General features: G+C 37.3%; 1 protein-coding gene across 11 annotated transcripts in view; it reads right to left on the bottom strand.

Annotated features, from left to right (window-relative positions):
* Positions 1 to 1,780: 1,780 nt before the first annotated feature.
* The window catches only part of PTPRC (protein tyrosine phosphatase receptor type C), a 66,478-nt gene continuing 53,199 nt past the window's right edge, over positions 1,781 to 15,059 (bottom strand). For all 11 annotated transcript variants that reach the window (XM_035891779.1, XM_035891784.1, XM_035891786.1 and 8 more), the window contains 17 exons: positions 14,289 to 14,320; positions 12,979 to 13,094; positions 12,356 to 12,446; positions 12,183 to 12,259; positions 11,917 to 11,953; positions 11,378 to 11,475; positions 10,288 to 10,413; positions 8,384 to 8,541; positions 7,760 to 7,895; positions 6,916 to 7,065; positions 6,396 to 6,486; positions 5,895 to 6,028; positions 4,721 to 4,855; positions 4,273 to 4,395; positions 3,701 to 3,879; positions 2,899 to 3,034; positions 1,781 to 2,111 (listed from right to left, as the gene is read on the bottom strand). In XM_035891779.1, the coding sequence (XP_035747672.1) occupies positions 1,839 to 2,111; positions 2,899 to 3,034; positions 3,701 to 3,879; positions 4,273 to 4,395; positions 4,721 to 4,855; positions 5,895 to 6,028; positions 6,396 to 6,486; positions 6,916 to 7,065; positions 7,760 to 7,895; positions 8,384 to 8,541; positions 10,288 to 10,413; positions 11,378 to 11,475; positions 11,917 to 11,953; positions 12,183 to 12,259; positions 12,356 to 12,446; positions 12,979 to 13,094; positions 14,289 to 14,320 (2,092 nt within the window). In that variant the 3' untranslated portion in view covers positions 1,781 to 1,838. The remainder of the gene's footprint in view (positions 2,112 to 2,898; positions 3,035 to 3,700; positions 3,880 to 4,272; positions 4,396 to 4,720; positions 4,856 to 5,894; positions 6,029 to 6,395; positions 6,487 to 6,915; positions 7,066 to 7,759; positions 7,896 to 8,383; positions 8,542 to 10,287; positions 10,414 to 11,377; positions 11,476 to 11,916; positions 11,954 to 12,182; positions 12,260 to 12,355; positions 12,447 to 12,978; positions 13,095 to 14,288; positions 14,321 to 15,059) is intronic.

The following is a 15,059-nucleotide window of genomic DNA, read 5'->3' as shown; positions in this document are numbered from 1 at the left end:
ACTGTTACAATAGGTAGCTGCACTGGCCTCTTCATTCTACTACCCGAATGAGCTAGAGAGGCTTTACAGTGGCCAGAAAAAGAAAAAAAAATTAATATTTCTCTGTTAACCAGTGGACACCAGGGAGTCAATCTGCATCCAGGGCTCTTTATCCTTTTGATCTTCAAACGTATGCTAAATTTGCAATTTTGACACATTCCTCTAAAAGCAGCCAACAGGTTTTGGGGCCTACAATTTTCTCTTAGATTATCTTCACATGTAGTCTCAAGAGCTTTTTTTCTCCACAGGTGAACCCCCCAGCTGTGTTAGTTTATCACCTAACAGAAGTCCAGATGAAAAGGCAGCTCAGCTGACAATCAGGGGGAAATCCCACTGCCTCTGTGATGGTTTGCTGCTACTTATTCAAGCGAGACTGCTGGGAAGCACTTGTCTGAGTTGATAACTGTGAATGAAATATTCTATCTAGAGTAACAGCAAAATTAAATTAATGATTTAATCAAGTGTGACTGTACATGTTGTCTACATGGCTAAGTATTTTCAATTATGTTTTGTGAATAGAGATTAGGAATATGGACTGATAAACTAGGAGCACTGAACCCACTGAGTAACTGTTCCTTTAATGACTTCAAGCAAAAGAAAAATGAAGTTTCCTTCCTCTGTAGTGAGAGAATCATGACACTTACCTGGGCTCACACAGTTTTATAGGAATTAAATGGTGTGTTTTCCTACTGAAATTTGTAAATTTTATCCATGTGTGGGATAGCACAAGATTTTGTGCATTTAGAAGAAAATAATCAGTTTGCAGAGTCCAATAGAGCAAAATAATTTCCACCTTGCCAACTATTAAGTATCTTCTTTATTTGTTCTAAAATCAGTAGGCGAAAATCCAGTAAGCAACAGTAAAAATAGCACAACTATAACATACAGATCCTTATAATGGGAAAAAAAAGAAATCCTGTACCAGTTAAAATCTACAAGGTTTGGAGGGAAAGCATCTAAGTATTTTCCAATTCCGAAAACGAGTCAGATGCATTTGTGAAAGCAGTCCTTTTAAATAACAGTAAGCATAAGAAATAGACGTGCAAGCTTGCAGTATTTTAAGCTCTAAGAGGAAACAGACTGTGTTTTCTATCAAAATCACTGCAATCATTCAAATGCCGATCTCCAAGCTCTTCTTTGAGTCTAACAGTGAAATTCAGATCAATATATGTGGGGCAATGAGGACACCTTGCGGCAAGTCAGAAAAATGCAAAAATGTCTATTCCACACTGATACATTGACTTAAGAGATTCTCTGTACATCTGAATTCCTTGGAATTGCCACATGATGTAAATGATAAATTCTTAAAAATTCCAAAGTTCCACGGGGTATTATTAAAGCAGTGCTTGTTCAGCACTCCTGAAATGCTAGAATATATGCTTACCAGTTAGGTTAATTTACTTGCTAATAGTTTTGAAGACAGACCTGGTTTTGCAACGCACTAATCTTCTTCTTCTGAGTTGCTTTTCTCCTTGTCAGAGGTGAAAAAAATTCCTTCCCACTGCTCAGCATAGTATTACACTGTACATATTTTTAAAAGACAAAGTATAAAAATAGTTTAGAGGTTTCTAAAGAAGTATTAAATGTAAATCTACACAAAAATTAAACTTTCACAGTTCTTTGTCACTCTCTACAAGTTTCAAGTATTCCTTTAAATTTGTACCTTTGAAAACCTGATATAACAATAAATGTTTTCCAGAAAAGAAAAAGGTGGGAAGAGGAAGAAATCTTCTAATTCTTATTTTAAGATATTTTGCTCATGAAAAAGCACTTCTTTTTTTTTTTCTTTAGAAGAGCTTCTAATTTAGGACTGGAGTTGTGGGGCCGTTTGTAGAGCTTTCTGTTCCCTTAGTGCTATCTGCAGCCTTAGAACCATCACATGCTTCAGAAAGCTCATTTTCCTCTGGCGGTGGTGGGGCAAGATCAATAGTGATCAAATCAGCTTCCTGATCTGTTTTTTCTACTTCACTGCAAAATTCAACTTTATCTTCCTGATGGCTGTTCTTCTTTATTTGTCCATTCTGTGCAGGGTAGATGCTGGCAATGGTGTCATACAGAAATTGGTATTGTTCCTTAAATATAAAGAGAAAATAATATGAATGGAATGCTCAGAGCCCAAGAATTAACCCATTCTTTCTCTGTTTTCTTAAACTTTAGAAATGTACCATGTAGTTGAACAAGCAAGACTGCGTATGAAACAGCTTCCAACAGTTTTGGGCATACAGAGTATTGCTTGTATGGTTTATTCTGACTTCATGTGTATGTAATGTCTCTGTAACTGCCTGCATCAGACATTCCGAGTCACTCAGTACCCTCTTGGTTCATAAAGTCCCAAAAAGATGGGTTTTGGAGTACCTAGGCTGTAAACAACACGTATTGTAAGGAGTCTAGGAAAGTCATCTAATAACCTGCCCCATATCTATGACACCTAGGGCTGGTTTGTTAGTAAATGCACAGTCTATGCCACAGGGACACAATTCCTCTGGAGTGATTTAAACAAAACAAGTTCATGGCTGCTAGCCTGTGGAATGGATTTAGCCTCCCAACTCTGCAGAAGTTAAGGGACACTGTGCACGTACATCCCTGAAGCAACTGCAGATACATCAGTGTATGCAATTGGTAATTTTATAATATACACCCTTCCACAAAAGTGTTACAGAATCGCAGCTCTGGACATCTCCAAAGACTCCTTCATTCTTATCAGTAATGGCCAATTCCCAAGCAGTGGTGAGTGGCTGTGAATGTCCTGATTAGAACCAGTATTCCCTATGTGGAAATGATGCGTAAGGTTATGAGGATATTAGTGGCCATGATAAGTAATCTTATAATTTTTTCTGGTAATTCATAAGATTTACTTACAAAGGTGGAGACCACTCCCAGCCTGGTGCGACGAAGAGCTTTTACTACTTGGAAAACATCTATTACTTCTTCTATTTCTGCACTTTCCAAGAGGGTCATTAAAGCACAAAATACACCGGTCTGCTGTGATCCATCACTGGAAGATAAAGCAAAATGTAAAATCAGGAAGTCCTCTGACTAAATGTTAGTTTTATTTCAAAGTCTGTGTAATTAATTACATTTCCAAAACATTTTTTACTGGACTGAAGTTGTTACAATTAAGAATATATGTAGGACACAGAGAAGACATAGTTATCTAGAGGCTACCTGGATCTCATGTGGCCACTTAAGGATTAAGAGAGAAATTAGAAGCTTCAGATTTACAGTCTCAACAATTGTTAGCAGGATTATCCTCTGTTTTAGATCGTATGCAAGGCTATTCCTGGCAATGGTCCTTAAAAAAGTGGGCTTATGTACTGGGTTGCGAGAAATAAACCTAAAAGCTCTGCTGGATCCTCATTGGTAGTATGCTACAAGCGCACCCTCTGACCTAGCATTTCATCTCAAAATATGTGTACCAGGCAGGAGCAGGTAGCTTTAACCACCTACTACAGGCCCACACCTGCCGAAGAGAAGTGTGCTCACTTTCAGCACTACAATCAAAAAGGTCAAGCTTGAGCAATTCAAGGAATCTTCTAGGGAGAGCTGAGTCTTCAGACACACAAAAAGGCCTGTGGAAAAAGGTAGGCATCCCAAAACTGTGGTTGCTATGTATATCCAGAACTTAGAGCTACGTTAAGGTATGTGCTGAATTCAGACCCACCGGCAGTGGACAACGAGCGGGACACTGCGGGTACTCTTGCTGTCTTCAGTGGCTGGTCTAGCTGGGACTTTTTGTTTAAGGTTGAGAATCATGCTGACTAAATCCTTGGGGTTTTCTGGAACATCCAAGCCACTCCACTTGTGGTACTGATACTGATACACCTTCTGTGTTTCTTTCGTCTGAAAAACAGCAGTCGAGATGCAGTCAATGTTCAAGTTAAAATAAAGATTCACGTAGTACATCTATTGCAGCTGATTTACAAAATAAAAATTATATTCCTGAGGAACTGCATGGTGGTATGAGTTCTATGCCATGAATATGAGGTAGGTAGATATCCAAGCTTTGCTCAAAGTACAAAAGATAGCTGACCTCCTGAGAGTCCTCTACCACCATCTCAGCAATTCATTAATTGGGAAATTTGAGACAATTTATAGCATTTATCATGATTGGCTGCTGTTCTGAGAGAGAAAAATATTTCCATTTCTTCAAGAAGGAGGTAAGTGCAGTGGGAACTGTCTCTTCTCTTTATTTAGGCTAAGTTTATAACAAGGAAACAAATTTAGAACTATTACCTTCAGATGTGTAACATCAAATGCACGTATGGTATAGGTATGACAACAGTTGGCATCTGTCATTTGAACCTCTATGCCATCATACGTTTGTTTTTCTTCTCCCCAGTACTGCGCACAGATGTCCTAAAATGGATAGAAGTACAAGTCAGTGCTTACCATTCAAACCTCCTTTTATTTTATCTCCCACATGCACTTACAGAATGTATTAACTTTAAAGTGGTAGGAGTATCATTGTATTTTAAAATATAGCATCATACACTCTTCCCCTCAAAAATTAATTGCAAAGTGAATTAAGAAGGCAAATAATAGAACAAATTATATTGGAAATCCAAATTCTTCATCCTATGAAACATGTTTAACTGGAGGAAGGGAATGAGAGAGCGCAGTGCAGTGTTTTCTTTGCATATAGAGGACCCTTAACATGTCAGTGTGAAGATTATGCCCTCACCTGATCTTCTTCACTCAGCTTTGTCAGCATAACAATGACTTTGACTTTTCTTTGGAAGACCATTTGCCAGAAGTCAGAGATCGTTTCCTGCAGTGGTCCCTGTGTTGCAATCATGGCTTTCGGACCCCAGTAACCCTATAAAAGAAATTTTTAATACTTTTTTTCTTAAATTCATTTGAAATGTGATTGCCAAGCAACAGAACTCATTGTCATTTAAAGAATACACAGTGAAATAAACTAATGAACCCATTTGTTCATAGGGAAAATATGCCTATCACAGTAGACTATGGTCTTACAGGAATTCTATGAGCCAAATGGCATTAAACTTAATCCTCTTAACAACAGTATCATTCCCAGATGGACAACAAGGTATACTCATGCTGCAGTGGGTGAGACCTAACCCTGCCATCTTCTGCAAAATATATTCTTAAGGGGTAAGACATTTAATTCTACACAGCTGTTTAATTTGACCACCGAGAAACTGAGTTTATACCACACAAAGTTGATGCACCAGTTGGTTCACACTGAGCTACCCAAAAGTAAAAATACATTTACTCTGAACAGACAACCTAACTGTGCAGTGTTTTAAAGGATTCAGATAAATTGAATTTAGCTAGTTATCCCATTACAATCAGCTACTTCATTAGAGACCAGTAACTGCTCTCCTTCTTTTGGAGGTACATATGATACCTCCAAAGAACTGCTGGCCCCAGTTTTCACTAGTAGGGTTTTGTATATGTGAATAACTATTCTCACATTTCGCTAACAGGGAAAATATTAATATGGATCAACGTGTACATAGGCAGATGCCCACTAACAGAGATATATGTTATCATAAGGCCAGTCTGAAAGCTAGTGGTTTTAAACATAACACACATACTCATGCACAAAAAAAAAAAAAAAAAGTGTTTCTATATTTAGTCTCACTATTTGAGATTGCACAGTCTAAGACCATGTAAGGGCAAAAGACTCATTACTGCAGCAAAATGTAGATGATTTTGATTATTAAAATTATAAATGGATTTGCCAATTGACTGTCAAATCTTTCTCCCTTATTCAGGTAAATCCTATTCTATTTGTGAAGCCACTAAGAGAGTAAGAGTTCAAGCTAGAATACAGTTTTAGCTGAAAGCTTGTGAAATAAATGCTTATAGTGGATCCTCTAAATACATACAGTTATGAAGGAAGCATTGATATATTTGCTTGATTCCTCACAGTCACTGTCCTCATCTGAGGAATCGTCTGAATCGTGTTCACCCTCCTTATTGCATTCGTCTTCGTGCCTGATCAGCACTCGGTTAAAGTCATCTGCATGAGACAAAATGTCGCCGTCATGCCACACTGCTGCTAAGGCATAGCATTAGAGGGGGGCTGTCCCCACACGTGCAGGGGGGAAAACAGATAGGAAAAAGGCTAGTCCTTTCACAACAGACTGCAGAACAAAGGCCTCTCTATTTGAAATAACCTTAAACACTCCCAATAATTCACATTTTTAAAAACTCATCTCTTCTTTTTTAAAACACTGTGAGAAGTTTCTGACTTTATAGCATTGATAAAATTAATGAATCAAATACATCTCAGTAAGGTAATTTACCATCCCCATTTTTTCAAAATTTAGTAGGTTTTCTTACAGAAGATAACAGATGAAATAATGGAAGGTTCATGCAAAACTTACATGGAATTATGTTGGCATTCCTATTTTTGCTTTTATTTTCCTCACGATTCCCAGTGTTCTGTGTCCGCCACCCCTTATAGGAAGGTAATCTCTAAAGAAAGAATGTTTGGTATTATGCTTGATTGAAATGATTCCTGGGGTCCTTGTCCCCTCTGGACACCCACACCCAGTCTTCACCTCCCAGTGCCTCACTTCTTACTTTAATTCTTTAAACTTTGGTCACATCTAGACTATAGTTTAAGAATGCCTGCTACCCCATGTACAATGGCACAGGAAATCATGCACATAGACACAAGTAATCGTTCTATGCTCCCCATCTTTGTTAAAAATATTAACATCAAAAGCAGGAATAAAATTTCATTACTTTACATCTTTTGTAAAGAAACTATTTCTGTGCCAGGGAAATAAAAAAGCACAGAAGTGATCTATTATGTGTGGCATCTCTATCTCATGACTATTGTGCAAGGCACTTTCTAATGTAAGTTGAAGGTAAGGGCCCTAGAATGCAATGCTTATTTACCTGAAACTCTGCCTCCAGTAGAGAAGGATCACTCGGAGAATCTTTTCTTTTCAGATTGTTAAGATAGGAATGCAGTTCTGAGAGACTGACCTCTGTTTCTCCATACTGATTGTATTCCACTAGCGCTTGATGGATAAGGATGTACTGTGACTGGTGTTTCCCATTTGAAGGGTTTAAAAATGAAGTTATTAAAGAGGAAAAAAATCACTTTTTAAAACCATTGTAAGAAATTATTACTCCCATGATGTTATTAGTGTTAATAATGTTAAGCATTAATATTAAATAGGCATTAAATACAAGTATTAAAAAACAGACTGGCTTCCCAATTAGACACTTTGGAGCACATTTAGTGTGTTGGATGAAAAGTGTTCTGCAAATAAATGTAATGTCATTCAAGAAATATGCAACTGAGATTTGAAAGATCTGCAAAACTCTTAGATAAGTTAAAAACATGCATTGTATCAGTCTGTAACTTTTGTTGTACTCTCGACTCAACCGAAAATCCCACCTAGACAGAAAGTTTTTAGAATTTGAAAATTAGGTTTGACTATACAAGCTCAATTTTGCATTTGTGAATTGTATGCCAAAAGCTGGGTTATCAAATCTAAAATTTTCTTCTTGGCTTCTTTTTTTTTAAGCCTAAACTTAAAAAGTTGAAGTTTCTAAAAGTGAAAAGCTGTGTTGGAAGTTTTTCTCTCTCTCAATATTTTTCAGAGCTATATTTTCTATGAACAACTTCAACTGAATTGTAGTGGTACTCAAGACTAAGCAGCGCGCTTCTGAGAAATACTGATGAAGATCTAGCAAAGGCGAGTTGTAAGTGGCAGGAGTTTCAGCGAGATACCTCTACTTGAACCATGAGGCACCGCTGCCGACGCAGCTTCACAACATAGCCATAAACATCCACTCTGCCTTCTGCATCCAGCCCCTCCAGCATGGCATCAATTCCTATGTATGTCCCAGTGCGCCCAACACCTGCACTGCAAAGCACAAAGGGGCTTGGTTATCGAGCGGGAACGGCATCTCCTAGTTCCATTCTGAGAGGGGAGCAGTCAGTGAGAGAGTGAAAGTGAAAATGTGTAACAAAGGAATATGAAGCAACTGAAAACAGTTCTTGCTGTAAATTAATTGGCAACACAAACAATGATGAGTTTGTATTTTAAATATCTTTTAATGAAAGTAAGGCCAAAATTGCCAGACGTGTTGCTTATAGCCAGAGTAGCCTGACATTTATCAGTCTGCTTTCCAAAAGTTCAAAAGTCTGTGTATCCTCAGATACACATATTTTTGACCTGAATATCCTCCAGAAAACAGGCCTTTTTATGCATCTTTGGCTGCCTCACTCTCAAGTAATCAAGTCACAAAATTTGGGATCAGCCAAATACCTTTGCCAGCTACCTTTTCTGAATAGCTTCACTTCATGTTCACTTAACATTAATATAATTTTTTAAAAATAATATATATTTACCTGCAATGAACAACTATTGGACCACTAAAAAAGTTGCTGAGAGCATTAACTCTGCGTCGGAGTTTGAGAAGGAGATGTGGATCCTCAGGGACTCCGTGGTCTGGCCAGCTTGTGAACTGAATATGAGTGACATCTCTTCCAGCTGTCCTTTCTCTTCCCTAGACAAAATGAAGTGTGGGGGTTTATATATATGTATACACAGACACACACAAAGCCAAAATCAGGTGCACATATACAAAGCAGAAGAAAAATAAGGGCAACGGTCATCAAATGTTGAAACAGAAATTTCAAACAGTGTGCTGTAATGTTGTAATCCCAATGGTCTCTCAGGTTATGACATTTTTCGTATTAATTTTTAATTTAAAAATATCCATGAGTCAGGAATACACAATGACTCCAACAGAGGACAAGCAGGAGGTTTGAAGTGTTGCTAAAAATACTTCTTTTCTCAGGTGAGCCTATGATCCAGAGTATAATATGTCTCCCCACTCTATTCATAAACAACTGGGCTAGTGTATAGCTCTGCTTACTTCAAGGGGTACAGGTTGTTAATTTTCTTATATCTCCTAGAAGTAGCCTGCTGAGGGCACAACAGATTTTAAATAAATAAATAAATAAATAAGCTGTAACACAGACTTCTACCATTTAGAAGCAGACAAAAGAAAACCTATAATTTTCAATGAGACCAACTCTTTTAAGTCACTTGATTAAAACCTTAAAGTCTTGAGTCTTACTTTCATATGTAAGTCAAAGAGAGGACATACATTTTGATAACCATGATTATAAAACAAAATGAGAAAGACATCTCAATGGCATTCTTCCTATTCCACCAGAACTGCAGAAGTCTCCACTTTCTTGTCAGGGACCGCCCTTAAATTCCACAACCAATATCAGTTCCACCTATATTAATATGATGTCAGCTGAACAGAGAGCAGACAGCTCTAAAATAATCCTCAACCTGCATCAATCTCTCATTTCTAGTGTCAGACTGTTCTAGTCACAGAGCAATGTCTTTGTTAACAGTTAATTCTTAACATCCTGATATTCTCACTGTCTTCACACTGTTACAACTTTCTTTTCATCAGACCACTTCCTGAGTAAATTTTAACGCAACATGAGAAATAGGAATTTCCAGCTGTAATCATGGATCAAGGTGGGTGGAGTCTATTGCTTGACTATTTTGCTGATGATCTGTCAGCAGATTTACTCTTTGAGTCTTAATGCTTTCAGGTATGATTTACGCTCCGTTTACCCTCACTGAAATATTTTCACAAAGGGCCTGAGAGGAGCATTTAACCTTAGATGGCAAATTTTGTTCTCAATTACGCACAGAGCAACTAATGTGATTTCAGATGTATAAAAGAAAGCAATTAACCAGCCTTAACGATTCTACACATAGTCAAATGGTAATTTTAAAACACTTAGTTATGTTTACAAATGCACTTGAGATTACCAGAATACGTAATTGTCCCACTGTACAATTATCACGAGGGTAGATAATGGTGCTCTATGAGTCACACTGATTTTACTTGCAAAAGGTTATGCTGAGATGCACATAAACCAGTAAAATCTCTGTGTTAAAGAACAAGCTAAATATCTAAGGAAACCACAGTGTTTTCCATACTTAACAGCATATTAAGTTTCCTTTTAAATGTAGATTCCAGAGTACTAAGGAAAACAGATTTTTAAGTTGGGAAATATAAGTTTAACTCATATTTCTTTTAAGGAATGACACCAACATCTAAGAAGTTTTCTCTTAAACTATACGTTGCTTAGGGAAAAACAGCAGAGCATCTTCTATTGATAACTGACTGTTTTCCTCTTAAAAGGATATCTCAACAATACCTAAGACTCCAAATAGACACTCCAATTCCAGTCAGTCTTACACTTTTGAATCAACTTACTTTTGTGATGTGTAGTTTCTGAATGACATAGTCTGGACACGTCTTACTTTCATTGATCTTCACAATGATGTCCCCATATGTTGCAGAGCCATTCTCCATTGATGGCCAGTACTGGGCACATTTGTTCTATGAAGATATGAAGTTAAGTGAGCAACATGATAGCAAAGTGGCAGAGACCTGAGAGCTAGAAGAAAGTCTGATTCAAAATAGCTGGCGACTCAGTATAGTTTTTCCAGCTTCTCACAGGTCTTGTCCTCTCCTGAAAAGGCTGTCACTGCTTAGGATGTCAGTGCTAAACAATTCTAAATATCCAACAGTTCAGGTCTCTGACCTGAAGTTTATGCCCATGGAATTTAACTTGGAACATAAAGTGGGGAAAAAATCCTGTATGCTATTTGAAAAAGTGAACAGCCTGAAGGCTATGTAAAATTTGCAGGTACTTCTATGGCTTCTTTTTCAGTCTTCAGTGAGGGACATTTCTCCTGTCTGCCTGTAACATCAACCTGGGGATGCTGTAAATCTGCATGCTGCCAACCTTTTCATCTTTAAAAGCAGTTAAAACAGCAGTTCCTCTTCTTCCAGCTGTGCCTGGAATAAGGAACAAAAGCAAGCCAGAAACATCCAACCTTCCAGTTAAAGGAAGGGCAAAGACAAAGGATGAAAAATATATTCTTTCTAGGATTTACTGAGGGTATTGCCAGGATATCAGAAGATAATAGACAGGAGAAAAATACAAACCATACCTTTTATGACAGGTCTGTGAGGAGCTAGAGTTCTACCCTGAGCCCTTTTCTGAATTTCTTAGCTGTAATTTGGAAGTTCACCCTCTGCTATTTACAGCTGTGACTAAAGTGACATTTTCTGGTAAGACTGGTAATTCCATAAGGCAAGACTGTTTTGGCATGCTTTCCAGCATAGGTTCTGCCACAATGAGAGGACAGCAAAGAATGAAAATGAAGTACTAAGAAGAAAATGTAATCCACCACAGCACAGCAACCCTTTCTGTTTTCAGACAAAAGAAAGATGGATGGATGGATGGATGGACGGACGGGTGGGTGGATGGACGGGTGGGTGGATGGATATTTCTCACCCTTTTTCCTTCTTCACAGCGAGTCACCATGACAATGATTGTTGCCTTCTGTTCCCAGATCATTCTCCAGAAATCATCTGTGGTTTCATCCTTGGGGCCTAGCATGAGATATTTTACGGGAGTTTTTCAAAGAGTGCAACTGCGTGAAAAAAACTGCTTGCTTTCTTGACATGCTCAGCCATGCAAGTCTGAAAAGCTAGCCAGAGATCACACAAATGGCAGCCACATGTTTGATTTCATCATGACTTCTGCCATTAGGCTATAGCATTTTAAAAGCCTCATATATATCATTAGTTCATAGCTATGAAATCTGAAAAATTTTGGTGTAAAATTATGCATCATGAGAAATCTGCCTTTGAAGTACAATTTATTCATCTTCACAAAATTCCCTAAGCAAAAACTCATTGGCAAATTTTTCATATTAAATTTCAAAATGTCAGATTTTCAATTTTTCTTTAAATTTAGTAATACTTTTTTACTACTCTCTAACAAAAAATGGGTGAATAAAGAAAGCATATTGTTTTGGGGGTAAAAATTACCTTGTGCAGCAATGTATTTTCTTGGTTCTTTGAAGCCCTATAAAAAGTACATTGTTACCCACTTTTAGAAACAAAGCATGAACAATTTAAAAGATTTTCAACTTCAAAAATAAATTCAATATGCAACGGTCAAGTAATACCTAATATATTACAGCTATGGAAAGAACTCAAATGGAAATCCTCAAAGGTGCTTGATACATGAAATGTACAGACTACAGAGTTTCTTCAATAGTGCCTGAGACTTTTTTTAAGTAAAAGTCACTCACATCAATATAACTTGCATTGATATAGTCTGATCCTGGGTCTCCTGGGATCTCTGAGAGCTCAACACGGTTATGATCATCTGTTTAAATCATTTAAAACAAAATAATTATATTATCTTAAGGCACTAAGAAAACAAATATTTATAAAACGTGCAGAAATTGTAACAAATACTCACATGGAAGGATATCAATGTAACGGTTTTTGTTCTGATTATGGCTTTTTTTGGCCTCCTTTATTGAAAATTTAGTGAAAACTCTAGGAATACTCTGTAAAATGCAATATATCTTTTATTAGGTAAGCACATGTTTAAAATAGCTTCTATTTATAGTCAAATGCATGTGGAAGAAATTTGGTACTACTGAGCCTGGAAGATAACATTCTTTTTCATACGATACCACTTCACACATTTCTTAAACAAACATACTTATTTTCCCTTAATATAAATAACATACATATCCACAATGATATGTTTTTTATATGCCCATAGCTATGCAGTGAAAGAGAGTATTAAAAATATGCATTAAAAGGTACTTTAGAATGAGAAATATTTAGACTGTGTATTTTATACTTTTGCTGAAAAGGAGGTGGGGAAAAAAGTACCATTATCTTATAACGAGGAGAGCTTGGTAGCAAAATTAACTGAAGCCTATTTGACCTTAGATGAGAATTCACTCAATTTTCTAGATTCTTCTTTTTATTTATTTATAACCAGTGCATGTACTTCAAATGTGCTCTTGAACAGAATTCTTCCAACTACCTGGCTACAAATCTGTGGTATATTTTGAACCAATGACAAACCTGAAATTCATCCAAGAAAAGTCTTCCTTCATCAGCAATCTTCCTCTTATACATGTCCAGCAATTGCTCTGCAGGTATTGGCTCTATGTTCAGAAGTTGCTTGTCATCATCTTTAACTGTGTAAATACATTGAACATTTGTCATTACCGACTTTGAAAGTGTAAACTGCATTCAGTAAACATAATTCTCAAATTGCCAGATAAATTGACAGAAGGACAAACCTCTATATTTTAACTAAGCATGTTTATTTAAAAAAAAAAAATTAAAAAATATGGTGTTGCCTGAGCCAGCTGTGAGCAAACAGGCCCTGGGAATAACAGAACTTGTTCAGTTCTGCTGCCTGACTGGAGACACCTCAGGAGGTGGCCACGTGCAAGAACACTGCATTAACAGTGCTGCTGTACAAAGTGGTGATTGTCACATTCAGCTCCCAGCAACAGCCCCAACACCCACAACAGTTACATGGCCTTGCCCTCTGCTGCAATTCTGATCATTTATCGTCAGCGGTAAAATGGATTACTGTGCAAGCAACCTACAAATGTAACAACACTACTTACCTACTTTTCCAAATTTTCTCCAACTTATTCCTGAGTTGCAATAATCTGTAATATCACCTTTAATAACTGAAGTAATGACTGAACAAGCTTTAATTTCTCTAACTAGACATTTATTCATTTTTCGTTTGCACTGAAAAGATTTTTCTTTTTAACAATGGTGTGTCTAAGCAAATGGATTTGAATATCAACACAGTATCACTTCCCATTTAACATTGTTAATTTCTGTGGGCTTGAATGCCATAAATTATTTTTTTCTTGAAGCTTTCTGGTATTGACTGATTCTGTCTCTCTTCATAGGCTTTGAAATCTTGTGTAAAAAGTTGCACATAATGTTCGGTTTCAGTCTTTGGGATTTGAAAGTCTTCAAAATTTTGCAGTAAAAATGACTGGCTTATATTTGAATTCGTGCTTTAAAAAAGGTGCACAGGAAAGGGAAATTCTGGTTGAAGCTGTATTTAATTCTGGACTTACTCTCAGGGTTAAGCATATCACAACCATCACCTGGGATAACAAAACTGGATTTGTAATTAAATAATAAAGAAGAATTTTTGAAACACTGATAAAGTTTCAGTTCATTTAAGTATAAATACTTCTGCTATGCATTTCCTACAGTATTTTTTTCCTCTAAATGAGGTATTATCATATTGATATCTGTAATCTATGAATACAACCTAGAACATAAACAATCCAAAGGTGGCAGCAACCCATGTGACTAATTTTGTTTCCACTTGGTAAATATATAAAGCTACTTACCCGCAACAAGGTTCACACCTTCAGAAGAATTGCTGAAAGAAGCAAAAGCATCTGTAAAAGTTTTGACTAGAAATATATATATACATGATAATGAGTTAAACAAAAGCAGTTTTGCATGTGAATACCAAGACTGTTCATAGTCAGCGGACTGCATTACAAGCTCTCTGTGAAACAAGAAGGCTACAACTGGGATGTACAGGCCCTACGCAGCGGTGGTTGGGATCCTTGTCTTCCTAGTCTGAGCGCTGCTGAGGGGGAGAAACAAGGGAATCACTTCAAAAAGCTTTACCGCTTGCATAATTTTGTCCGTATCACCTGCAGCAAATGTGCCTTTAATTTCTTCACCAAGTGACTGCTCACACTGTCTCTTGCTACTGTGTTTCTCTTGCTAATTAAGTGACAAACTACTAACACATATATAAAATATAATCAAATTAAGTTTAAATGCTAAGTAGTCAAGAACAAGCCAGATTCTAAAAAAAAATAGTTTTGCTTCCCTAACCATGAAAGCTCGCAACTGAGCAAGAGCAGCTCCCAGTCCCCCTAAGGGGAAGAGCCAGGAAGGCAAAGGGGTTGGAAGAGATGAGTCCCCAAGTTCTGCTGTTGCCAGAGAATCATAGAATCATAGAATGTTTTGGGTTGGAAGGGACCCCTAGAGGTCATCTAGTCCAACCCCCCTGCAGTGAGCAGGGACACCGCTAACTAGATCAGGTTGCTCAGAGCCCTGTCCAACCTGGCCTTGAATGCTTCCAGGGATGGGGCCTCCACTGC

This window comes from Egretta garzetta, unplaced genomic scaffold (genome assembly GCF_000687185.1).
Source record: "Egretta garzetta isolate BGI_Z169 unplaced genomic scaffold, ASM68718v1 scaffold163, whole genome shotgun sequence".
Lineage (NCBI taxonomy): Eukaryota > Metazoa > Chordata > Aves > Pelecaniformes > Ardeidae > Egretta > Egretta garzetta.
Note: the sequence above shows the minus strand (reverse complement) of the source record. Positions and strands in the feature narration are given on the sequence as shown.